The sequence below is a fragment of the Podarcis liolepis genome, assembly GCF_965112155.1.
Source record: "Podarcis liolepis genome assembly, chromosome: 3".
NCBI lineage: Eukaryota > Metazoa > Chordata > Lepidosauria > Squamata > Lacertidae > Podarcis > Podarcis liolepis.
This window is the reverse complement of record NC_139557.1, coordinates 44,889,188-44,916,954: the sequence shown is the minus strand read 5'-3', so window position 1 is coordinate 44,916,954 and position 27,767 is coordinate 44,889,188. Positions and strand designations below refer to the sequence as shown.

General features: G+C 40.2%; 2 protein-coding genes across 10 annotated transcripts in view; one reads left to right on the top strand and one right to left on the bottom strand.

Moving 5' to 3' along the window:
- The window catches only part of GABRR1 (gamma-aminobutyric acid type A receptor subunit rho1), a 36,739-nt gene extending 28,229 nt beyond the window's left edge, over positions 1-8,510 (top strand). For all 9 annotated transcript variants that reach the window (XM_083497568.1, XM_083497569.1, XM_083497573.1 and 6 more), the window contains one exon: positions 864-8,510. In XM_083497568.1, the coding sequence (XP_083353694.1) occupies positions 864-1,154 (291 nt within the window). In that variant the 3' untranslated portion in view covers positions 1,155-8,510. The remainder of the gene's footprint in view (positions 1-863) is intronic.
- On the bottom strand, positions 4,529-26,807 carry PM20D2 (peptidase M20 domain containing 2). The gene is made up of 7 exons (XM_083497577.1): positions 25,666-26,807; positions 25,193-25,341; positions 19,122-19,264; positions 14,700-14,854; positions 13,269-13,401; positions 11,653-11,760; positions 4,529-10,318 (listed from the first exon to the last, which is right to left on the bottom strand). Exons 1-7 carry the CDS (start codon positions 26,191-26,193, stop codon positions 10,113-10,115), a joined length of 1,422 nt encoding a protein of 473 aa, XP_083353703.1. The 5' UTR covers positions 26,194-26,807; the 3' UTR covers positions 4,529-10,112.
- Between the last annotated feature and the right edge of the window lie 960 nt (positions 26,808-27,767).

Genomic DNA, 27,767 nt, shown 5'->3' with positions numbered 1-27,767 from the left:
TGTTATCACAGCAGCTGAGATGCCTATGGAAAGCCCCAAAACAGAGCCTGACTGCAACAGCACTCTCCCACTAGTGATTACCAGCAGCTGGCATTCAGAGGCATGTTGCCTCTGACAGTGGAGGTGGAACATAGCCATCGTGGCTGGTAGCTGTTTATAGAATTTGTCTAATCTTTTTTAAAACTCATTCAATTTGGTGGGCTCCCACTAGTTTTCAATTCATTTCCTAGCATGGAAATCACATTTTTCACAGCTGTCTTGGCACAGCGATGGAACACTGCACTCACTATAGGAAGGATGGTCTGGAAAAACCATCAGTTTCTTCACATGAATTTTAATGCTCATGCTATACAGCCTACACAAGCACACCGACTATCTCATATTGGACAAAATGAGCCTGAATGTGGCTTGGTGCCCTCTATTAACAGAAAAGCACTTGCAAAAGTGGGGAGGTGCTCCACTTTCCACCCTTTTCTCGGCTGCATTAGAGTATAGGGTGGTATATAAATTATTATAACAACAACAACAACAACAACAGAGGGTCCTATTCTGCGAGCATATATCTGCTCACCATTTGGAAGAGCAACTCAAACTCCTGTATTGTGTATTTTCACAAATTTACCTTTATATCAGCTATCCTGGCTGATAATGCAGGAAATCATAGCCAGATAAGAGAAACTGTGCTTAGATGAGATGAGTCCTCGCCTATGGATCTGTGACAGAAGAAAGAGCTTAAGCCTGCATTATTGCTACACTCCAATATGTCAACTGCCAGTTTTTCCCCTTCTTCAGACCTTCTACCCTATGCAGCCAGGCATCAAGATTATTCCTGAGTACAACTATCTTCCTTCTTTCCTCTACAGCTTCCTTGCACTTGTACACTACCTCAGTCAAGGCAACTGATGGGGATGGATGGCAGCTATAGTGACGGGGAGGTGAATGAACTGGGACAGTATGTGTCTGAAAATGGAGATAAACAAGACCGAATGATGGTTCAGCTGGCACTTGGCTCAGAAAGGAATTCAAGCAGGAGGAAAAACCAGAGATACAGCAGCATGAGGATTGATACACACGCCATTGACAAGTATTCCAGAATAATATTTCCAGGCGCATACATTTTATTTAATCTGATATACTGGTCCATTTTTTCATAGTTATTTCTTTAGCCAGTTTCCATGTGGGTGGGACATGTGTTAACTGTATGAAATTAATGTCCATCAAGAAAATGTGACAATAGAGACTGTTTGATACTCCCATTACATGAAATTCACACAATGTACTCTCCAATTTATTATACTGAGACCTAAGTGGAAATCTCTGCTGAACTGCCAGTTTCACCAGGCCTCAAAATGGCCATCATGGTCAATCAAAACAATAAAAAGTGGGGAGAGGGAGGAATGAAAATTTGCAAAGCGACAAATGCTTTTATTTCAAAAGACAATATGTGATAGGCATTTTTAAAGTACAGAATATTCTAACAGTGTCGCTATGATGGGAAGAGGAATTTCAGAGCACATCTGCGTTCCAATTACAGAAACGATGGACCATGTTAATATTTTTGTTTCAGTTTGTAAATATATACAATATTGTAAAATTATCTATTTAAGTGTAAATTGCAAATCTAAACAGTGTACTGTACACTTTTACCACCAAGACTCCTCTCAAGTAAAACATCTACTTTTTTGGCTTACAGGCATGTGTATGTGTTATTGCTAATCAGTCACTTGTTGATGTCACCCTCTAAGGAAAGTCAGGGACCTACAAGGTTCTTATACCATTTTCCTTATCAGGATGCCCAATGTTGGTTATATTAGGAGTAACATTGATTAAACTCACTCACTTACTGAACATTTACCCAAGCTGAATATCCTGGGTGAGACCCAAGGTTAATCTGATTAGATGCAGTGAAACCAATGGATTAACTAAATTAAAGCTGTTGGTTTCAATCGGTCTACTCAGAGTATGACTGCCATTGGATATCATGCCCTACAAGAGGTTCCACAGGAATTTTCACAGAGAGCTACCAGGGATGTTGCCTGTGCCTCTCTCATATTGAGGTATATTGACATGGAAAACAATTTCTAAAGCAGGAATGCAATTTAAACCATTGTGTTTAAAAAGTAACATTTGATGATACTCTATTAAGCAATCGAAATTAGTCTGCTAAGAGAGATCATATGCAGCATCACAGCTTAACAAGCAGGATCACAGAGGTCTTTTTAAAATTTCCCTGGCCTATGGAATTCTTCCAGTTTAAGTATATAGTCTAACAGATTTTAGTTCAGAAATGTTAGAAAACTTTACTGTGTCTCCAAGAAAGGGTTATCTAGGCACCTTTATACAATTTTTATAAAAACTATGTTAAGAGAACATAGTACAGTGTTTCTGCACATCTCAGGTGCTCAAGAGGTCCACTGTTATAAACAAACCGAGTCGTGTGTTCAAGACTGAAAATGATTTTAATACATTACAAGCTCTTGGTGGTTTTTGCTGGAATGAACATCTCACTATAAAAGCACAAGGCAAGATTGAAAATGGTTGGCGACACATCTCAAGTGGTCAATACATTGCAGAACTCAGGACTGAGCAGGTAAGATTTTCAGTTTGACCTTTAAACTTCATCTGTCAAAATGACTAAGGCAGATAAGCTTGAAGGCATCACTACACAAGAGGAAAGCTTAACTTCTTCAAGCTCATCTAGGCAACTAAGAAGCACCAGAATTTCTCTGTTACATTTAAAGGTTGAAAAAGAAGCATGCATTTATTAGTTTAGCAACATACCCAGAAAGCTTCACTGAGCTAAATTAATGGAAACACATAATTGCTAGCATCATCATCATCATCACATACATCATTGCCCTTGGAAAATGAATGCACCGTAGTTGCAGAAGAAGCCCAAGCAGAGGGTGGCAGTGGCGATTGCAGCAACAGCAGTGGGACCAGCGGCATCTCTGCTGCCGCCTCAGCTCCTTCAGGCATACCACTATCCCCTGTGGTTGGCTCACTTTGCTAAGGGTGGAACCGGGAGGGTGCATGAAGCAAACTTTGCCAGCGGCCCTTTAGCCTAACTTCCAGCTTGTACACACTCAACGTTGAACCCTGTCTTTTGCCTTTCTAAGTACCCATTTGTTATCTGGCACAGAGCTACTTCCTTTGTTACTTTGATGGCCCATACGTAGAAGGCCATAACATCACCAGGAAGGTTGAATCCATGCTGGATCCAGGAATTAGAAGGGTTTCAGGCAAGCTGTCACCCTACCTGGTTTGTGGGTCACCTGATTCTGGTGCACGTCAAATAAATGCGCTCCCACCTCCCTCGGTCTTTCAGATTCAGGTGGGTGGCTAGGGCAGCTCAGAAGGGCCCTCGCACAAACGTCTGTGTGTGCAACAGTAGAGGCCTGGCTGGAAAGCTTAAAGCCTGCTCCTGCAGCTACACAAAGGATGGATTGAAGAAATATGAATTGACCCTGCCCCGTAAGCTTGACCAATTGCGGCTGAGCTACGTGCACGGATCTAAAAAAAGTGTAGACTCACACATGCTGGCCAGCTTCCATTTTAACCTGAAATGTTTGTTTTGCACTTCTCAGAAGTGGGTAAAGGCAAGAAGCAGGCAGCACACAATGGCACCCACCTGAGAGGTGCCAGAACTGCCCTCTTGCGCATTCTGGCTACAAAAAAACACTGAGTATGTTGAGCTGCTCAGTTGAAAAATTTGTACTGTAGGCCTTACAGGATTTAGTGAAGGATGATCAGCCAAGTAGGGGTGTGTTGCTGCATTTCTAGAGATTTATACGCAGTTATTTGGCAGTTTCCAGCCTGTTTCATAATAGAGCATACCATTTATGCTTTTAAATTATTTTAAACTTTCACCCAGAGAAGTTAAATGACAAATAAATGAATGGAATAGCCTTAATGTAAGGCATAATGTGCTTCCTCAACAGAGATTTAGAAAGCTCTGGAAGTCCTCTTTTTGCAAGTTTCTGTAAACCGCTGGGAGCCTTATCTGATGTGACATCTAAATCATCACGTGGTGCTACTTCGTAGATAGACATTTACTGTTAGTTTTGTTGACAATCGCTATTCTGATGGTCTGTTTTATAAGTTCCCTTGTAAGTGGCCTCTAGCAATTATTAAGAGGGGATAAATATTCAACATTTTAAAAAGATACAGCTGCATAAATCTTCTTGCCTTTATGGGTTATTCAGCTGACAGCAGGTAACCTTTGACAATGTGGAATGCTGCTGAGTATTTAATAAATTATTGCAAATTCCTTTCTTTGGCAAGCTGCCCTGCCTGATTAAATGATGCTCTCAAACCAACATCACAGGCATAATCCCCAAAGAGTGTTATTTTATCTTACTTTTTCCGTTTTGTCCCTTAAAGTTCCTGTAGTTTTGCATTCTCTGGGACTCAATTTCTCAGCTTCAGCCAAACTATCACAATGAGCAGTCTTCGTCAACTTTAACCAGACTCTTCCTATGTTTAAGTAGTGTATTTGTTTATTAAGATATACCTGAGAAACACAATATAATGTGCAAGTCAATTTTATTCTTACAATCCAGAATGTACTTACAGACAGCATACCAAGAAAGCTGAATGTACAAAACCAAGTGATAGCATCAACAGTGGCTCACTAGAAAATCATAAAACACATTTAGCAAAAGTACTTTTATAGCAATAAGTTTATAGTGTAGCTCAAGTTTTTATTCAAACAAAACATTCTGTGTACAGATGGCACAGGAAGCTGCTTCAGCCCCTGAATGTATCTTTTCCTCAAATACCTGAATTCACTGCAAAACATTACACTTGCAAAGATAACCCTTAGAAGGTATAAAAAAAAGGAAAACCACCAACTCTTGAAATATACTTGTGTATGTTTGCTGTTACATTTGTTCAAGTAAATTCACCATCCAAGCTACATATACATTTTTACCAACCTGCTGTTGCAGGCTCTTCATTCTTCAAAACTGAGTATATAGATTCAACAGCATACAAGATTTGGTGCAGCAGCAATAGCCAAGACACTAAAAAGCAAATATGCCTTTACAACAGCTTGCAGCCTAAAAGTAATGTTGACTAAAACCTTTGTCTGGTGTCCTTGTCCTACTTAAGATCCAAGAATAACTGTTGTCTACTGTAAAGTTGCATTCTATTTAAGGAAGCAGTGAAAAAGTTGCTTTTTCTTGTTAATTCAGGTTACAGCGAAAGTGCAAAACCCTAGGATTTAGCAGTGCATTGTGTAAGAGGCCACAAATGGCACTAGTGATGAAGCGCACACTATCTAGTTTGGTACATTAGACGAAAAGCCACCTCCTAGTAAGGGGGAGCCATATACGTCCTGTGGAATATACAAAAATGGCACTCACACTTCAGACTTTACTTATGGCTTACTTGGCAAAAAGTCTGTCCAACCTGGCATACAGAATCACTGCATAACTGCTAGACAAGAATCAGAACTGTAAAGAAAGCCTCAGCGTTATTAACAGAAATAAGCAATGGCGTACTAACAAAACTAACGTTACTGGACAAGGCGTTCTGAAATTATAAACCAATGGGACTTACTGCCTTAGCAACTCACCCGCACACAAAAGAAATCAAACACCAACCCGTCTGATCTTACAAAGAAAAGACATAAAGTTCAACCATCTCAGATACAGTCTCTAACCCACAATTTCAACATGCCACATGGTCACATGGAAATCGTGTATCCCTACAGGTGCTCCATGCAGCAATGATCCGTGCAAGAGGCCTATGCAAAGCACTTCCTCTCTGATCATTGGTTGCTGGCATGGCATGGCATGCTAATGCTGTGCATGGATAGCCTCACATTCAAGAAGACCCTTTTAATATGAGTGTGCGGCTGCATAAATGGTTCCAGGTAGCCTTATGTTTATTTTATTATTGTTATTATTTTCCAGATTATTACAAATCAAACCAAATACTATAATTTAATACAATTGCATAAATCTTCTCCTTCCCCTGCCTGAACTTCCTCGCAGCCCCCGGAGGGCTATGAAGAACAACTGTCAATGATCATGGGCCTGGCCGGAAACCCAGGTAGCCTTATGCTTAGACTAGATCTTTTCCTGACACTTGAGCTTTAAAGCAACTGCTGCGCAATCCATGTGGTCTACAGCTTGATTGTTTTTTCTCACTGGATTGTGCTTTGTAAACAGAAAAAAGGTAAATTGTACTCTCCCATGATAGTAGTAAGATTCCAGCTGTTTGATCTGTCAAATAACATTTATGCATATATTTAAAAAAATAACAAATTAAAACTGTGATATTAAAAACCATGCAAGAAACACAGGAATTCACAATAAATCAATTTCCCTCTTTTCTTTCATGTTCAGATAAGGAATACAGTATGGTTGGGATGGCTTCTACCACTAAAAGTCTCAGCCAAAATCTCCTTGCAAAGTAGGCCTCTGCTAAGGAATCAAGTTTGGAATAGTAAGCAAAATATTGAAATAATGCCCATGACACTGTTTAGCGGTTGCCACCTAAGCAAGTTTTCATTACAGAACACACTCAGAGCAACAATCCAAGACCAATGGGTCCATAACAACATTAACCATGCTGTCTTGCAACCTTTGGGTTAGTTCCAGTCTGTTCATGTCAAGTGGCACGCCTGGATCCAACCTTTTTGAGTTTGCAATTTTAGCAAGTTGTGAAGCTATAACAGGAGTCTTTGCCAGGTTTTTAAAAGACTATCAGAAATATGCAGCATTCTCCAGTCAATGTATCTTGCTCACATCCTGCTTAGGCAGCAACTTGCACAGCTATATGGTTGGAGCAGAAATAACCCTGAGCTCAATAAAATATCGAGTTCACCTTTGGTACTAATGTTTTCAGAAGCAAAGCTTACACAGTTGAATGAGGAGACATAACAAGAATCTTAAGAGACACTGATCCTTTTAGTGCAAGTACTGATCAGTTCCAAATCCCACTGAGGACGACTTGCCCTTGCTTACTAGAGGGAAAAACAACCTTCCAGAGCCTCTCTCCCTCTTCTGAAAAGGTGAAGAGTTATTGCAAAAACTGTGTTTAACTGGATGAAAGAAGCTGAAATACTAAATACAGCATGGTAAGATTAAAATTTTCTTCTGATGTTGACCGAACTCTTAACAGGATCAAAGTATTGAAGCATAAGTTTGATACAGTTATGCATATTAAAATTTGCTATGCCTACTAACTAGCCCATGATTCAGCTGTGTATGATTTCTGTTCCCTAGCAAGTTAGGACAGTGCAACATTTGGGGAAACAGCTGTATGCTGGTAAAAAGAAAACCGCTTCTCTTCTTACAGCACTGGTGGTGGTGGGGAAAAATAAGTGCTGTGGTTAATAATTTCCTAACATGGTCTTCCAGTGCTTGCTAATGGATGTTAATTTGCTGCAAAACATTCCAACATTCAAATGTGCAGCTCAAAAAATTGTCTTCAGAACAGTTTCTACAGGTGATGTACAAAATATACATCTCTGTTTCTCCCTAGATTTGTGCATTTGAGCATGTGTGCGCTTCAGTCAGAAATGCATATACCTTAAGCTCTGCTAAACTTGCTGCAATTCTTTCTGTTTATGAATAAAAATAATGTCATATATTCATTTAAACCAGTAGAGCTTTTGTAACTGACTCAGCAAAATGTGAATAGCCTTTTTTACTGAACCAACTGACAGGTAAAAATTGAGAAGAAAGGCAAGACAAAAAGAATAAATAATAACATAATAATGGAAGTATTTGACCCTCAAACAGAATATTGTTTAGGCAAACAAGCGGGCATAAAGACAGCATTTATATTGTTCTAGAATACAAAATTCTGTGCAGAGTTTGCTCCCTACAACACTTACAAAGGAAATTTCACATTATGCTTAAGAGGACAGGAAATTAGTGTTTTCTTTCAGCATAAGATATGTTTATCTACTATTAGTTTAAGTAACAGGCAGTGGTGCGCTATGATACCACTAATGCAGCTTAGGCAGTGGTGTGTTACATAATTATGGTTACAATCCTGCAGCATTTTCCTGGGAGTAAACCCCATTAAACTGAATGGGAGTCACTTCTGCATAGACATGCAAAGGATTGTACTTCAAGTCAATTTTGGTGTGTAGATTAATATATGCCAAATACAAAGACCAGCTTGATTAGAAGACAGCTGATCTTAGCATAGGCAAAGAATAATCTAGACAGCCTAGTTAGAAGAAGAGGAGGAGTTTGGATTTGATATCTCGCTTTATCACTACCCGAAGGAGACTCAAAGCGGCTAACATTCTCCTTTCCCTTCCTCCCCCACAACAAACACTCTGTGAGGTGAGTGGGGCTGAGAGACTTCAGAGAAGTGTGACTGGCCCAAGGTCACTCAGCAGCTGCATGTGGAGGAGCGAAGACACGAACCCGGTTCACCAGATTATGAGTCTACTGCTCTTAACCACTACACCACACAAGTTAGTACTTATGAGTTGTCTAAAATGCCTCTGAATTTGTCAGGTCCAGCTACTCCAGTAGGAGTAGGAGTAGAACAAAGAACAATGGAAAATCCCTTCCAAGAGTTCCTGCCACTTCTCTTTTGCCATACCTTGGGCAGCTGACTGATGATCTGCAGTGGAGTTGGCAGGAAATGGAGATAGGAGATTGTCCCTGCCCCAGGTATATTCTCTAAAAAAGTTTTACTTCCTGCCAGTGGAGAGAGGGGCAGAGACAACCCATACAGAATCACATTCCTCCCCTACAGGAGAAGTACCTTTTACCTGCCAAAGGCCCCAAGAATTCACATTCTCACCATCTTTTGCTTGTTCCGCAGAAGAAAAAAGCCCATCTATTTTCTCTGCCTCGAAATACAACAATTTGAGCCCCCAAATAGTCCACTACTGCTGACGCAACTCACAATGGCAACATTTAGCCTTTGCAAATGCATTTGAGGCTCACCCAAAATACTTGGGTATCAACTTGAACATCCATAGGATTCATCACCCCTTTCCTCAACTCATCTCTGTCATCAATATACACATCTTGGGTCCTGGGGAGTAACTGGTGGCGAAACTGACAAAATTATAGACAATTCTATTTCAGAAAGGAAAATGAATGTGAAACATAACAAGTTCTACCAATCTACTTTGTTCAGCAGCTACATTAATGGACTGGAGCCATTCATTTTCAAAATGCACTATGCATAAATAAAACAGTAAAGCAGGGTTCATGTACCAGGTTTGCACAAGTATTTCTTTGATTCTGTACAGTACCCTTAAAAACAAACCAACCGCCTACCTACTGTTTTAACTTCTCCTTCAATGTGATTGCTTAATTTGTGTCAAATAGAAAGACTTTTCACAAGAAACTCAGTTTTGGGTTTCATTTTAAAACTTATTCCTGGACACTCATTTTCATACAAGTTATTTTCTTCTGGTGTATCTGTATGCTGTATAATTCTATACTATGCACAAAACTACTAAAGGATACACAGCGTTTGGAAATTGTGCAGAACAAGAGGTCAGGAGCCCACCTATAAACATCAAGTGATTACAAGGATAGTCCTTCTAGAAAAATTTAGATGGCCAAAAGAGGAAAGTGTGGTATGTTCAAGTGTTGAGATACCAAAGACCGTGAGATACTGAGTGAAAAACCATTCTAATGTGAAAGTCTAGGCACATCTTGAACAACCACCACCTAACCTTTGGTATCTTCAGTTCAAATACATATAGATTTATGAAGCATATTAAGCCTGTCCTGGTGGATTGCATTTGGTTCTGCATACAATAAGCTAAACATGCAACACCTCTCACTATTCCTTGGCAAGAGAACAGCTGCTATGAAGACAACCCAACATTCCTTTCCAACCAGAGTAAATAGCATTTAAAAAGTTTTTCCAAAAGTATGCAAAGCTGCAATATTCAGCACATTTTCAATCACTGCAGAGAAATCACTCATTTTGTCTGCCAAATTAAGACCACTACATGATATCAGACAATAGCAATATTTTAAAAGTACTCTGAGGTCGCTTAGTTGCACCACTTAAAATATCAAGCATCTTTCCAGCTATTAAACATTTCCTAGAATTCCAAGGGAAAAAAATCTTGACGTTCTTTCGTGTTTAGATTTGTAATATGCTGTACTATTTCAACGTGATGCACATGCTGCTCCGATACCAAGACCAGAGACCTTTCCATTTTCAGGGATATTCAAGTAACCTTCCTCTTTGAGTTTCACCAGTCTGAAGTCTTCCCTGACTTTTTCCAGCAGATCTGGCTTGAAAATAACATCCAAAGCAGTCATTGCCAAAGCTTTCGCCGTTCGCAAGGCATAGAACTGAGCTTCTTCCGACCCTAGGAAGAATTAAATCCACAAATGAGAAAATAAGGGATCAATAAAGAAAGAGGTGGTGGTAGGGGGCTGCATTGGGAGGGAGGGACTGGCAAAACCAATTCCCTCCTCATTCTGAACAGAAGCGCCTGCTGGATCAAAGAGAAACAACCCACCATTTTTGAAGTTAACTTAAGCTGGTCTGCTGCCTTCAGAAAGGGCCACAGGAGCAGGTCTTACCAAGAGCTAGGCAGCACATTCAAGACTGAAGGGATTTACTGTATAGCTATACCATAACTGAAGGGATTTGTAAAGGCCATTTCCCCTTCCAAAACAATTCAATTTGAATTACCCTGGGAATAAAAAGATACTGTCTTCTCCTAAGTAGCTTTATGTTTTCTTTTCCTGCATTAAAATGCACATCTTTCAATTTCAGTGCATCTAGCATATATATGTGTTTCATAGAAGGAATTCAGGCTCATTGTAAGCCTGAAGTTATTGCTTCTTGTGAATAAATCAAAGTCCCAAATGTGGACATTTATAGAGTTTCTTCACTACCCTCTCATAATTTCTGCCACAAACATACTTCTCATAGTAGGAGTATCACTGGATCTTAAGATGCATATCTGCATAAGAGATTTCAACGTTATCCGCACCTGACCACCAGGAGTTTAGGTTAGCTTATTAAAAAACAACAACAACAAAAACCCTATAAAGATTGATTTAAGTCAGCAGCACATTGAGAGACCTGTGCTTGCTCTTGCTAGTGTTAGTCAGCTAGCAAGGCATCAAGATTTCCAGTTGCTTCAGCTGCAATAAAAAAAGCCAAGACTTTTGGAATAGTGTAGCACAGACTTCAAGAGAAGTGTGAGCAAACAACCTCTGAAAATTTGACTGATTTTAACCACTGAAGTGCTGGCTAGAACAGTTTTATTTGTCATTGCAATTTTATCTTATTATATTATATTATATTATATTATATTATATTATATTATATTATATTATATTATATTATATTATATTATATTATATTATATTATATTATTATAACCCACTCAGGGACCATATGGTAAAGGACAACTTAGAATTTTTGCAAATAAGCAAATATTTATTACTGACTATTCCTAGGAACACAGTACATGGATGTCCAAGACCTAGTAAGAATAACCACAGAAACATAGGTAAGACACATTAATTCCAGTCCAGAACAATTTAATGTTCCATTCAGCTGCACTAAGCATAGGCCAGCTGGGAAAAACCTTTAACTCAATGTAATTTCCATCTTAGTGTTCTTGTATATTTTTTGGTGGGGGGGGGGCAGGAGGAATACACACACACACAAATAAAACTCACTAACCTGCAGCTGTTGTGTACTGCTCGGTATGGTTTAGTGCATCAGACCCAATATAAAAATAAGGATGAATCCCAGGAACCACAAAGGTAACATTCCCAAAATCAGTAGAACCTAGGAAAAGGTAGTTTTAAATGTATCAGATCAGGCTACCAAAAGGAATATATGTAAGTACTGCTCAGCTCTGCATGCTCTGCAGCAATATAATAATTCAGATCTCATACAAAGAAAGCCGCTTACAATTGGAACAGTGCAACTAGGCACATTTGTTCACTTTGCATTATTATACTGTTCCAAATGTCAGGATCACAAAGTTATTTATTTATTGACTGCAAAACTGTAGAATTGGACAAAGACAGTGATATGGAGGTAACCAGAGGCACTGGAAACGCAGTGAAATGAAAAAAATCTGTGCAGGAGACTCAGCTCCTGTCCCACGGCATGAGAAAGTATGGCAGAGAAAAGAGCACATAACACAGACAAAGGCAACAGGTTGTGGGGGTTTTTTAGGTGTAAAATAAATATTTTGGGATTAGCAATGAAAGTTGATAAATGATAAGATGCAGAATCAGGCCAATTTCACAATGCATTTTTCAAGTACATTAGGTAGCTCCCAAACATAAATGTTTCACTTTGCCAAGGTAAAATAAACAGAATGCAGAAATGATTCCAACAGCAGAGTGGAGGTTTTGGTTGAGAGAATTTAGTTTTCTTAAATAACAGTTCAACAATTCCTCACATAAATGGAAAAAGGCATCACTCTTAAAGGAGGGGGGAAAGACAGTTCTGGAGAAAAAGTGATATACGTAAATAGCATGCACATAAACTGGGTTTTTCCTTTCTGCAGTATCAAGATCAAGCAGTCCTGAAATAATACCATAGATTCCGGCGTACAAGGCAGCTTTTGAACCCCAGAAAATCTTCTCCAAAGTCGGGGGTCGCCTTATACACCGGGTATGGGCGGCGCGGAGCTGAGCCCGCCCCCTGTTGCTGCCCAACGTATTAGGCGACTGGGCTTATAAGACAAATCGCCAAATTGCAGCTGCCCATCTACGGTAGTTTAACTTAGAGACTACCAATCCTATCCCTTGCATGTTGATGGACAGTAGGGTATCCACTGCCTTTCAATTCTACATCCTATGTTGGTTTATGATGAAAAACAGATACCATGGAATGGCAAAACCACAGCAGCACTGTTTACTGCCCATTTAACTCAACGTGTCCTTACTTCATAGAAGTTGAACAAAATGCTAAGAGTATTACAAGAAAATAAGTATATGGTAAAAAGGTAGACATTTTTAGCAGGTTCTTCTGAACATGTGGTTACCATGCTTTAAAGAAGATGAATTTAAGTGTGTGATTGAAGTTTCAGAACAGCCCCATTACATTTTCCCTTACCAAATTCAAATTCCCTTCAAATTTGTTTCTGCATTCACCTAGCGATACATGTTCCGATACTCTAAAATATAAAAACTGATCAGACTTCCCAATTGTTGGGAAATTCTTAAAAGATTTATAAATGTATTTTCTAGTGAAACTAACCAACCAACCAGAAATGCATAGAAAAGGAGTAAAAGCCAACCTGATGAATGTAAACACGTGGATGTTTTATTATTTATTACCTGACAGCCCAGTCAAGTTATCTTCTGGGATGAACTCCATGCCAAGTTTCTTCCCATTCTCAATGTAAGCTTTTTCCAGGCTCTTGTTAGGGAGTACGTTGTAGTAATCATTTGCACCACCTTTTAATTCCATCTAGAGAAGAAAAATATTCATTTGCTTTGATACAAAAATACCAGATAAAGTCTAAACCAAAGGGCCTCCAACTCAATCCTATTTGTCTTACTCAGAGGTCAGCCCCACTGAACTCAAAGGGGCTTACTCTCAAAAATGCATAGGACTTAGTGTTAGGCTGAAATCTGAAACATACTTACCTGAGAACAAGCTGCAATTCACAGTGTGACTGACTTCAAAGTAAACATGCAAAGGATTACACTTTTAGGAACTAATTAGCTTTCTTCGGCATTTCACATCCTATTTATACGAAGCATGAATGTGGCATTATCTCCTAGAACAAGCAAGCAATTTTCTGCTTCCTGCCCTTAGACAACTGCAAGCTTCTTGCAAAACAGGATAAATTAGAAATGTGGAATGTCAGCTCCAAAGATGCCAAATGGAAAAAAACAGAGCCAAGATTGTGTAAATTCTTGGAAGGGAGTTCCAACTGAATATGGAAGTGAGCTCCAGTTGGAAATTACTTTGAAGTAGAACCTTTAGAAGCAGGGTTAATCCCCTCTGGCTCCTCACTACTTTTATGATTTAAAGAAAATACCAAAGAAGGAAAAGTACTTAGAAATTGTTCAGTGAGAAAGGAAGCTTTTTTTAAAAAAGAAAGAAAAGAAAAACAGCCCAATGCTGAGTCCTTGTGTATTTAAAAGCATGTGAAAGGTCGCTCTTACTTGGGTATGTTTGCACTTTTGAGAACCAAGACTTGACAAAGTTGAGTCCAAAATATCAGCTATGCTGAGATGTTAGTTCAATGGGATCTGGGTTTTAGTTCAGAGATGGATAAACCTTTTCAGCCTGAGGGTTGAGGCCAATCCTCTGAGGGCCACATGCCAGTTGTGGTCATGGCCAAGCACACCCTGCTCTCACCACACACAGACCACCACTTACATACAAACACATACATACATATGGAAACACATTCATTCCCATTGCAGCACTAAGCTGAAACTTTTTCTCCAAGCACTGTAATGAGAGAAAGACAGAGGTGACCAGACCATTTCAAACATCTTGACAGGCCTAATCACCCCAATCTAGCCTGCTTGGAGCCACAACTATAGGGGGAAACTGTCAGAGGGTAGGCTGACATGTAGATGTTATGCTTCTTTCAACTAAAATCACTCAACAGGTCCTGGGTGGTTTGGCCAAGAAGTCATCCAGAGTGGCTGAGGCAACAGTCAGACAGGTGGGGAACAAATAATAATATTATCATTATTAGTCAGCTCACATTGTCACTTAAAAGCAAAATAAATCTTTATGAACCTTACTTCACACCCTGTGGCCAGGGCTGCAGATTTAAAGCAGTTCTCTGCTTTTTCTGTCAGGATGGAGAGTTCTTTTAACGAAGGAGCACGCAAGTAAAATTCTAATTCAGCATAAGAAGGGATGATATTAGGTTTCACACCTCCATTCTTTATTATACCTAAAAGAAGGAAGAACTGTGTTACTGAAATCAGAACTTTGAATAGTAGGTTTCTGAGGCTTCTGGCTAAAACAGGAAAGCCACACTAGTTTCTGCACCTGAGCCAACTCTCCAGCAGATGTGGGAACAAAAACAGATTTTCTTGCTTTCTTTAAGGGGAAAAAACCTTTTGTCTTGAAATTTTATTTGATTTCAATAAAAAACCCACAAAGATTTGCATTCACGTTCTTCTCAGTTATTCATCTGTTGTCTTTCAGGATGAAATAAAACTAGATGGCATTGGAACAAGGGGGATTAAGGGAGCAGTAACATAGAGGCTGAATATATTTACTAGACCAGAAGTCAAGGCATAAAAACATCCCTTTCATATTCTAACCTCTGGAGAAAAGACTAAAGTATAAATTAAAGCTGAACAATTTAACATGTTTTTGTGGCATAATTCAACTTTGCTTAACCAAGTTAGGCATCAGTTTTGAACAGTATACCTCCTAACATCTTTTTTCTGCCTTTTTTCTTCCACATAGTGCATGGTGGAAGAATACTTAAGTAGTGGGTTATACATCACCAGCTGCCCATGAGCTGACCAAGAGAAAGGAATAAAAAATGAAAATATTTCAAACTCTTAAACAGTATCCATTTTAAGGAGCTTTTTTTGTGCAAGCATTTGAAATAGGTAAGGGGGACAAAATTCCAGAACACCATCTTTTCCACCCTGGATAATATAAACAGTGTCACCCTTTGTCTGCCCATATATGCACTTTCCTTCTTCAAATTTTGTTACAAAGCGACTAGAGCGCTATCAAGGTGCAGCGTCATCAAATGGTAGAAACAGGTTTTAGATCAGAGAAGAGAAGGTTCTGTATCAAAAGCAAGTGTGTCATTTGTTTGCTTTCCTGTTGGCCCAGATCTAACACACAATAGGCTGACATTCATCATACTCAATAGACCCATTGAAATCCATTGATTTCAATCAGTCTACTCCAAGTATAATAATTATCACTCAACAGCTCAAGTAAAGTTCCAGTTGAAACCACTTTGAATAAAGTAACTCTTGATCTGATATATATGCATGTATGAAATTTTGCCCAGCCAAATGAATCTACTGTCAATTGGGAATTTCAAACAAGAATAAAGGGGTATGATACATTTCCATCTTAAAAGTCTTGCATGAATAGAATCTTGTTTGACTGAGTTCTGAATGACTCCAGCAAGAACAGGCTCTTTGTTTTAAGACAGTTTGAATTGCTACAATATTGTTATAACTCGGTGGTGCCCAGACCTAATGCGCTTGCAATCTATGGCAATTTTTAGGCAGTAAGTTGTTTTTAGGTTTCTTCAATATACCTGGAATAGTTGCTTACCTGAATAGTTCTTTAGTTGTCTTGGGCTATTCAAAAAACTTGCCAGAATCCATCTGCTACACTACAGTAACTGAACATCGGCAGCAAAACTGAAAGCTGCATCTAATATTTATTAACCATCTAAATTTTATTAGGCCATGTACATAAAACTGGCAAGCCTCCCTGCTCCAAGAATCACTTTTACATTATGCAACAGCTATATGAAGCAAATCAAAGTGAGTGTACAGAAACAGAAAGGTTTAACTTTAAGCAAAAACTGGCTGGCTCACAGGTGAGAGGCAATACTCAAGAGAGCTCCTGAGAATGCCATCCATGTATAGCAAAACTACTTGTTGTCTTTGCTTCCACTAAGATTCAACAAAGTTCCTACAAGCACAGGTTATCCCAAAATGTATTATTCTAAGTATTATTCTAAAGAGCAAGCCCATGCTTGCACCATGCTGTGGCATCAATATGCACACTTTGACTAAGCTTCAATATGTACAAGACTTTTGAGATGCTATCTTTATATATGGTTGATAAACAGGCTATAGAAAAACAAAGTGGTACACTGCTGGTATAATCCCATTCTCATGTGTTTCTGCACAAACTAGCTAGGAAGATGTAGACAGGGCAGTGCAGTGTTTTTCTGATACTGGTGGTATAATCCAATTTGGCTTCAATAAGGTACCAATGCTCACAAGAGCAAGAAGCCCATCATACAAAAATGTGTAAGATTTAAACCATGCACATGCTAAGAGTATTTTAATGGAAAATTGTCACTTGAAAAGCAGCAAATCACTTGCCGTGCGGCCTGGGCCACAAATGCTTTAAATAATTTAATGGTTTTGTGCAAAGAAAACTAATTACTATTAGCTTTCATGACCACATAAAAAAATAAATGTTGACCAGCAAGGTAACCTTGCCTATGGGGGGGAAAAGTTAAAAAGCAGTAGAGCTACTCCAACCAGTTTAACCAGCAACTATGTGCTATGAAGGGAACATCACAAAAAAACAAAAACAAATCGGGAATGCAAGACATACCATTCCTTTCTTATCATCACTAAGAGATGAACTTTGCCTCACTCTTTTCAATTTGCTATTCTTATTTGATAGCTCTAGTACAGATAAACATTAACAAGGGCAGAAATTTGATGGGAGGAAACAAAGACGAGAAAAAGTAACAAGTCAGAAAGACCATGTTACTTTAAATTGAAAGTATTATGTATGACAAGTTGCTCAAAACCTGTTACATTTTAGTTTATATGAGGTGAGGGGGAATCTTCCACTGAGAATATTTTTTTATGCAGTATTCAGAAGTACTACAACAGTGACCCACAATTCTATCTGGAAGGTATTAACGCCATTGCTTTGGAAATCAAACAGCAACATAAATCATATGGGTGCTTCTGGATGAGAGCTTATCCAATAGGGTGGAGAGGTATCCAATGGGGAACTCCTGAGAGAAGCTGATCAAAGCTGATTGTTGGGGCTATGCTTTGAAGGCCTGATAATCAGATGACAGTCAGGGTTTCAAAGTGTCAGCCCAACACACATCAGCAGTGCCTCCAATCTCCTCTGTGGCCCAGGTGCAACTTTACCTGCCTCACACCTGACCTCATGGGTAGGACCAGAGGTGTAGGATAGGTAGCTGTGGATTGGTCAAAACTGCCTGATGGGCCTATTGGGCTTTTAGAACAATAGTTACTTTACCATGCAGATGCAAACCAAACCTTTTCACTATTAACTAACTTCAGTCAAGTTAATGAATTGCAAGTGTTTATGGCTAATTTGATCCCTTTGGTTAGCTGTCTAGATTAGTTGCCACATATCTTTAAACGACGTTGTATAAACTAGAAATCCTTCTACAGTTAGACCCATATTATTATGGTCAGGTATAGACAAACAGTAGACTACATGCTAAAACTCAAGTGTGGACCATAGCACTTCAGCCTTGCAGCTTACAAAACTGTGCCTTGTCCTCACAATAATCCCTATATATCGTTAACTAGCACTTAATAGAAAAGCTAAACTAGAACACTATTTGAGAATTCAATTATATAACCATCACCTCTTCCAGGACTCCACTAATAAATGTATCAGTTGCATGAACTGCAGAGCTTGTGTTACAGACACTTATGAGTACGTAACTCGTATGCTTTACACATCTGGATGACACAAGCCTAGCACAGCATGTGTTCTAACCTCTGACTAAGGGTGAGGGGCAGATCCTATAAGCATCCCCAAAGCATAAAAAAGATGGAAGGAAATAGAGAGCTGCACCAACTGCCAGGGTATGATAACCCACATTTGGGGGGAAACAAATGTGTGAAGACTCGCTGTTACAATACACATTATTGCAGGTGTTAGCCATCATAATACTCAACCTTAACACCAATCACCATCTGATAAACGTTCATTAACCTTGGCTAATTAAACCATACATGGATCCTGACTGCTCTCACCACCCCTGGTATGAGCAGATAAAATCAGCGTAGAACAACATCCAAACTTGGGTTCATGGTTTGTTCTCCCTAACAAGCGAGAATTTGCCAACAACAAACTAAGTAAACATAGCTTGTTAGGGTGAAACAAATCACAATCCAAACTTCAGACATCTTGCTATATGGGTTCAATTACCTATGGGCTGCATACACCAGCATGCAGCTCACACAATATGGTTTCTTAAGCAAACAACCCTGACATATTGTTTTGGGAAAACATGACCAAAGTCTATTAAGTGAACATATCCGTACCAAAGTTGTATAGCTCTTAAAGAACTTTCAACTTTGCCAACAGATTGAACATTTATCAGAAAACTAAACACATGAACAGCCATTTTCATTTTAATGTTAACATGCCAGATACATTATAAAACAGTGCCTGAAGTATTACTTGCTGGACATAAGATTTAATGAACATCTCACCATGAACTCTCCATGTTGGTTTCATTTGCTGTCTTAAAACTGACAGATTGTTGTATGCAAGAACAGCAGCATCTAATGCATTTACTCCTTCCCAAGGGTAAGCAGCAGCATGAGAAGCTTTTCCATAGTATTTCACAGTCACACTAGGAAATAAAAGCCATCACTGGTTTTTAAACACTTTTTGAAAGGAAAAATATCCCTTTGGATTCATTCAACGAGCTTAAGTTCTAATGAGATAAAGGTCTATGCTATAATATAGGGGTTTGATTTTTTTAAAAACCTCAATCCTCTATAAAGATAATTGCTGGAAAAACAGACCAACATGTTTTGAGAGTAGGAGGTATTCAATACAGAGCTTTGATACTCAAAACTGATCTTTGTCATCACAAAACCAAGTCTGACATTTATATGGACCACTTGTACTGAAATAGGTACATACAAGACAAGAACTAATTTCTGTGGAAATAAAGAATATTAGTATATTAGACAGAAATAAATTGTGTCTGGTAGAGAAATATCTTAACAAATCAACTAAGAAAACAGACATTTTCAAAAGGCGTGGAGCAAATAACAAACTACAATCAACTGGTGTGAGATTTCCTGACAACTCAGTTCACCACCTCCCCTCAATTACAATACCCAACACAGTTGTCCTCATCCAGAGATCCTTTCCAAATGGAGAACAATTCAAGCATTTCATGAGAAGGAAGTACACATAAATGTTTATACATGGTTCATCCACTGAATGGGGGGAACCATTCTCAATGGAGGAGCTCCATGCATTCTGAGCTGCCTTAGCCAGAACCATTTGGTTTGTCAGGATGAAAGAATTTACAGAACACAACAGATGCTTTACTATTAGCAATAATATTGAATAACTGCTGCAGTATTTTCTACCTTTAAAGCAAACAAACAAACAAACAAACAAACAAACAAACAAACACCACTGCATTTTCTAAATTTAAAAAGATCAGATGATGGCCAGCTCTGCCACTGAACTGCATTATACAGATTGCAGTATCCCTGACACATTTAAAAACCTTGCCTTGTTTATTTTCATGAAAAAGAACTGTCTTCAAATCAACATAATCCTAAATTAAAATTTAATCACAACTATGTAAGATCTGAATTTTGAAAAGCAATGTTAAAAAATTAGCATGAAAAATTTAGAGTTCAAGTAACTAGCACCGTTATAACTTTGGCCTATAAAACCTGCTGGGATCAAAAGATTAGTAAGTGTCCTCTTGTATTTATTTATGTATGTATTTACCACATTTATATCCCACCTGTCCTCCAATGAGCTCAAAGGGATGTAGGCGTTTCTCTCTCCAGATGACCCTCACAACAACCCTGAGTGATAGGTTATGCTGAGTTGGTGAGCTTCACAGCCAAGTGAAGATTTGGCACTCTAACCACAATACCACACTGGTTATCTATCATATTCTGGCATATATCATATTCTTCCTAAGATCTTAAGAGATCTATAAAGATATGAAACCAGCTGCAACAAATTGCAACTACTCAAGAGTCTAAATATATACATCTGATGACTTTATTCTGACCTTGGGAAACTTGAGTTACACTTAGCTAAGATGACTACCTGAGGCTTAGTAATAAAAATCATTAATTAGAAATAGGTATTAAGCACACTATGAACTGTGAGCAAACAATCCCAAACGTCCCGCATTACACAGGACCCTTGCATAGGCTTTTGCTTACATGGCTTCATTTTCAAAGCGTGATTTATCATCTAGAGTGTGTGTGTGATTCTGTTGCAAACCTATTCTTCTTTGGCTGCAGCCAAGTTTGGAGACTGTGCAGACTTTGTTCAAAAATACAGTGATACGTGTTTAAATAAAACTTGACAGAAATTATAACGAAAAGGTTAGGACAAACACAAAAGCCAAAGGTAAAGACAGCAGTTTGCAATGTCTTGTGTGAAGACAAACTTGACACATTTCCCAACCAAAAACTATGAAGAATTCAGCAAACAGTTTTCCAGAGTGCAGAATACTTGTTGCCGAGGTTTTCCTAGAATCAAGTGTTATAAAAACATTGTTAAATAAATGTGGATATGCTGTGTATCAGCACTATCCACTTCCAACTTGACCCAAACATAACCCCAGCAATACATGCTAGGTGCAACCTATAAAGCTATATCCGAAGACAGCCCAGCCTTTTAGGGTCATGCCAGGCTATGGAGTTCAGCAGCATAAGTTATATAAAGTAGGATAGAGAAGCAGCATAAATGCTATAAATAAGAGAAACAAGAGAATCATACTTCTGTCCCAACTGAATCATAGGGAATACTGTTGTTAAGCTCAGAATGCCAGTGCTCTTCCATCCCTGTGCATATATATAGTTAAAAGGTCTATACTATCAGTCTACTGAGAGCTGCTGGAAATGTTGATTTAACACTGCTGTTGAACATAGAAATGCTAATCATGAAATCCTACAGCTCCTCTCACCGAGGTATGATGTACTGGCAAAAATTGGTAGCAGAGTTTGCTTGTTTTCCTCTTCCCTCCCTATGCCTCCTCTTTTCCCTTCTGTGCTGTGAGTGATATCCAACTAAACCATACTTAAACCAGACCCATTAAAACGGGCTAAAATCCATTGCTGCCAGTGGGTCTACAGCATATTATATCACTGAATATCACTGTCTTTCAGACTGCATCCCTGTGAGCAGGTCATCTTGTTACTGATCTTATGTCATCTGCTCTGGAAGCCTTTTCAACAGAAAACTGGGTAAAAATACTTAAGGTGGCCTGGCTCAAGAACTAGGATAGAATCCATCCTAGTTCTTAGTTTTAGAATCCATTTGTCAAAGGCTTCTCTCTCTGCGTCCTGAAGTTAGGTGAGTGACTAGTGGGAGAAGTGCCTTTTCAGTGCTGTAACTCTCAACTGTTCCTTCATCATTACAATTTAGGCAAATCTCTTCTGTCTGCTTGGAATGCTAATGGCATTTGGTGGCCTGTTATGATACACACCACCCTTTTAATTGGATCACTGCTTTAAGTGTTATTTTCTGACTCAATTTTATTTGCTGCTACGTTTTAAAAATTGTGTTAGCCACTTTGAGATGGATGCGAAAGGTGGGGTATAAATTCCTAAAGTGAGTAGCATTCAAAAACTTGCTCTGTACAGTTCTCTCTTGTAAATCTCAAATGAGCTCTGAACTTCTAAGCAAGAATTCAGTACTGTACTGTAAGTTCAATACTGCCCCATGTATCAAAAATATTACTACAAGGCAATTTTGAGAAGTAAATGCGTAAAACTTTCCTACTAGTTGTTTTGGTATGTGGAGGGATATGGAAGCTAAGAATACAAAAAGCATCTGAAAGTACACATTTTCAAACAGAGCTCTGTTTTCAGTTAGTTTTCATATACTGTTGTCCACCACCTCCCTTCCCGCTAATCCTGCTATTACTGTGCAGGAGTAGAGGATCAAGCATCAGGTGTACTGTATCAAGGGAGGGAAAAAAAGATTATGTTCTGCAAATGGAGACAATTCAAAGGGCTGTGTTTTTACTTGATGAATCACCTGCAGAAGAAGACGTGAAAACATTAGAATTAGTACTGATCTAAAGTAATCTGTTACATGAGACCACGATTAATTATAAAGTTCATAGCTTCTGGCATTAGATTTTGTGCCCATTCTGTTCAATATGAAGAACAAAGGAAGATTAAGTCAAGACAAAACTGAAGAAACTGTACTAAATTTCTATGAAGGGATAACATCCCTACCACACATATTTGGGGTCGAGGGGGGAAGGAATCTCATCTTATAGTCTCTATAAAGATGTTGTGTGGTTTTCAAAAGAAGTGAGGAAGTGTTCTTCTGCCTCTAGTCACAAGAAATCATCTGTGCTGGTCAGCTCGCTTCAAAAATGGAAAGCCATCTCTAACAATGATGAGGAAAGGCACTTGAAGCTTCTAATATTTACTACTGAACCAATGAGAGCTAGGTGGTGAAATGAAGCCACACCTTTTATTTATTTAAAGCATTTTTATCCTGCTCTTCAGTCACAAAAGGTGCCCTGAGTGGCTTAAGATGAGCCTTTCTATTAAAAAAAAACCCAATTTGGGGTGAAACGACTTTTGCAAAGGATTTTTTTTTTTTACAAATATAACTTGTTTGTCATTGCAATATCTGCAACTGCTTTCCTGATACGGAAGGCTACTGAGATGTCAACATAGCCATCATATACCCTGGGTGTGAACTTCACTATGGCAGAAAGGCAGTCAAAAAACAGAATACCAAGAGGAATGGGGCACTCTGCATTTCTGGGTTGGTGTGTTAACTGCCAGAAACTTTTAAGAAAAGTACAATGTACAGTAACACCTCTGGTTACAAACCGTCCTCCTTGCGAATGCTTTGGGTTACAAGCTCTGCTATCTTGGAAGTAGGTGCTCCTGGTTGCAAACCTTGCCCCGGGATGTGAGCAGAAATCACGCTCCAGAGGCGCGCAGGAGGCCCCATTAGTGAAAGCGCACCTCAGGTTAAGAACAGTTTCAAGTTGAGAGCGGACCTCCGGAAAGAATTAAGTTCATAACCAGATGTACCACTGTATTCAAATCTATATACAATCTAAATTGTATACAGCCGAACATCAGTTCTACTTGTTCTTAATATGCCTATGTGTGGTCATCTTTGCAGAAATGTGAAAGGAAATATAAAAGTTTTTAACACTCAACTGTACAGCTTTGAGTCACAAGACATTTAGGTCTACATTGCAGGCAAACACCAGATCTAATTTCTGGAGATGTTCGGTAATGAGATCAGCTGAAACAAACTCCTTTAATAATCACATGAAGCAAGACTGTATAACCAGAATTGCTTCCAACTAAACAGAATGACTTCAAAAACACCCAGCACCCTCTCTAGTCCGAATAATGGTTCTGTCCAAATATATTAACAAATGTGTATAAACAATAAAACAAATTGTGGGTGGAAGGGTGTTTGTTAAACTGCAGCATCTCCTATTCCAATAAAGTTGGCAGTTTCATGAACGCTATCACATATCAGGAAATGAAATTTATACCTTGAACTAAATTAAAAAATCATTGTTAGGGTTACCTAGCTACCGGTCCAACTGATTTAAAAACAAAACAAAACAGAAGCTCATTAGGCAACTTGAATAAGATGATGTTGAATAAAGAAGATATGTTTCAAATAAGTAAAAGTCCCTGAAAATGAAGCCCTGCTGTAATTCACTACAAAGTGACATAATTTTGCAGGCAGTACTTTACTCGGAATGTGCATATAATTGTAAATATACAGAATAAGGTCAATAACTGAAGATCTTAGGACCAAATCTAGATAGAGGCTCTATCTGCCCGCTCCTCCCAGCAACCAGGGGAGTAAAAAACATGTAGAGAGTAGCAGTTCTGGAACTAAAACTTGCTGGCAGATCACTGGGTAGGAAATAGCTTAAGGAGGATGGGAAGTAACTCAGTGGCACAGCATCTGCTTTGCATTCAGGAAGTTGCAGGTTCAATCCCCTGCATCTTCAGGTAGTGCAAGACGAGCTAGCTAGACCAATGGACCTGTGTTCTGTGCATGGACTCCATCACCCATACCGAAGGACTGGTTACTGGGAGCAGGTTGGCTTTGGAGGTCCTCATGTCTTCCTCACGCATCACCCCAACTTTCCCCAGTGAACAGCTAAGAGGGAAAGTACGTAGGAGAATTGTGGGTGAGCTTTTTCTGGACAGCATAGTGAGAAAGAATGGGACCCTTGGCACAAGAGGCCTTGGCAGCTGTTTCATAATGCTACCCAGCCTTCCTTTCTTACTGGGGCCCTTTAGGATAATGAATTAACAGTTATGGTATAAAAACTCAAACCTCACGTAATACAAGTTAATTGAAGTAGAAACTTGTTTCACTTGGCAGCACCACACAAGCACCACGTGCTCATTAGCGGTTTATTAGAAACAGCAGCAGAATGTTACATAAATTGTTCCAAGTGCCCTTTGGAAAGCCAAACGAGTAACTCAAAAGTGGATGAAAAGTGAAAGGCTTGTTACAATGGCCAAGTAAACAATGCCTCCCATTCCAGTTTACTCACTCATGTTCTGCTACGTCGGGCAAATACGCTGCATCTTCTTGGGATGGGTGGGCCATGAAAACAACGTCCAGACCATCGAAAGCTCCGGCTTTGATCAAGTCGATTTTGCCTCCTCCATCTTCTTCAGCAGGGGTGCCCAACACGGTGACCTGAAAGCAAAGGTGACATGTGGGTCAGGAAGTGGCAGCAAAAACCAAAGCATCCCGGGATGCGGGATGTGGCACTCTCTTTACGGGAGGGTCTTTCTTTCTTTACCCATAAGTTTACAAGTTGCATATACACCTCCAGAGATCTTTCTAGGGCACTTTGCGAAAACAAGACGCAAAGAAGGGGCATGGTGAGAACTACAGCAGCGTCCCAGCCAGCCCACCCCCCCAAAAAAAGCAAAGAAAAAGAGGGGGCTCGGAAAGGTTGTGGGCTGAAGGCAGGATATGCGGGGCGCAGCTTCTCTCCCTCTCCCACCCACCCTGCACCTTGACGGCGGGGACGTGGCGGGACAGTCCGTCGGCGGCTCCGCTCGGGCAGAGGCTCTCCAGGGCGCTCTTCAGGCCCAGCGCGGCGGCGGCGCCCACTTCGGCGATGAGGTTGTGACCGCAGGCGTGGCCGATGCCCGGCAGGGCGTCGTACTCGCACAAGAAGCCCAGCCGGAGGGGCGCCTTCTGCCCGTCCTCGACGGCGGCGGCGGCGGCAGGAGCAGCCCCCGCGGCGTCTCCCTCGCCGCCCCACTGCCAGTCCGCCCGCAAGGCCGTCTCCAGCTTGTAGCTGCGCTGCACCAGCCAAGCGCCGGCCGGCGAGGACCCCGAGGCCAGGCCGGCGAAGAAGCGGGCAAGGGCGTCGTGAGCCTGGCGCTCCTCGTAAGCCAGCTCCGGCCGGCTCCAGATCTCGCGGCTCAGCTCGGCCAGCCGCTCCGACGACGCCTCGATGCACTCGGCCGCCCGACGCTTCAGCTCCTCCAGGCGCGCCGCCAAAGCGGGCGCCTCGGACGCCTCGTTCGGCCTCATCGGAAAGGAGCTCGTTCTAAGGGAGAATAAACGGGAACAACAAGGGCGCGCTGCAGCGTCAGGAAAAGAGCCACCGCCGGCTTCGCAACCACGACAGCCACCGGCAAATGTCTGAAACCCGCGCCGCCCGAAGGGCTTATATAGCCTCGGTTAGCAGCCCAGGCCGGGACTTTCTTCCGCAGAGCTTGCTGGGAAAAGTAGTCGCTTTTCTTTAACACTCCGCGAATAGTTAGTTCTAAAAGGAAAAACAGCTCCCGCCTCCGCCGCCGCGTGCTGCTTAAGCTACCGAAGTGTTGTTGCTCAGGTGTATATATAGGGTTTAACCTGAGCCGAGGATCAACACCGAAACCTAATCCTACCTCTTTCCCTAGAAGTAACTCGATACAGGGCATTGTTCAACCACCAGGGACAGAGGTTAAAAAAAGGTTATTTCTGGACTAGGCTATTGGGTCAATGTTATGTTTACTGTTGTGGTACCCGAATGAAGATAGATAAGAGACAGATAGAGTGGTTTGTGAAAATTTATGTATATCTGTGTTTATATGCAATTTTCACATCTCTCTATTCAGGTACCACAACATTAAACATAACACAAACACAGAAAAGAATCAACATTGAAAGATACCGGTGAGAATCTGTATTGTTTCAGGACTTTGAAGAAACGCTGGCAAGTGTACACTTAAGTCTGATCAGGTTTGTCTTCCAGGAGTCAAGTGTATTTTTATCAAGAGTATTGCATCAAATAAACATCTGTATGTTTATGCTGGTGGGTGTATGAAGCTCTGCAACTTTCCATTGGTCTACCAGAACCACCATCTGTTGGGGTCATAAGGGCCGGGAGATCAAGTTTAATGCAGCCCTCACAAGTCTCATTAAGTATTTAGCTGTGCATGGCTTAATCTGTTCATAGCAAAAAGCTTTTGGTGTGTGTCTGTTTAAAATAGAAGTGCCTGCTTCTGTCCCCAAGGATGTCTTGAGCCTGCTGAAGTCAAACGAAGAGTGGCTGAAATACAATTGATTGCTGATTGAAACCAACCAGTAGCAGTTTAGATCACATGTAAATACCCGTAAGAGTTTTATACCAAGGATTTGACTGATTGTGTCAAATTAATATTCATATCCCCCTCACCTCTCAGTTCTTCCTAGCCTACCTTTTGTCACATGTTCCCTTGTTGAGACCACCACCCTATTCATCCTGTTGTCTTTACAGTCTGTATGAGCTGTGGTCCCCTAGTTTCTCACTGTTCCCAGAACTTCCTGCCTACTTAACCTCACAAGTTTTGACAGTTTATGAACATTCCCTATCATCAGACAAGTTTGGTTATTAGCCAGCTACAGAAGCTATCCCAGACCAAACGTCAGCCACTGTTATCCCAGAAGTGTCATCTATCTCCCCCCCCCAGCATGTTTTGCATCTAATTTGAAAGACTATTAACATACTGGCACATTCATGCAGAAGTTGAATTTCCAGAAGGGTGTTGATGGGTTGCAGAATTCAGGTTTTTAAGGCCTAAAATGATCCTCCAGAGCCTCTGCAATGTTAGAAAGGCAGTGGCAGCCAGAGGGGACATTGG

Coding starts and splice junctions, on each gene's coding strand:
- PM20D2 (XM_083497577.1), bottom strand. CDS start 26,193: ATGAGGCCGAACGAGGCGTCCGAGGCGCCCGCTTTGGCGGCGCGCCTG. Junction 14,855..19,121: donor ACCAACATGGAGAGTTCATG/GTGAGATGTTCA, acceptor TCCTTCTTTTAG/GTATAATAAAGAATGGAGGT. Junction 13,402..14,699: donor CCCTGGCCACAGGGTGTGAA/GTAAGGTTCATA, acceptor TTTCTTCTCTAG/ATGGAATTAAAAGGTGGTGC.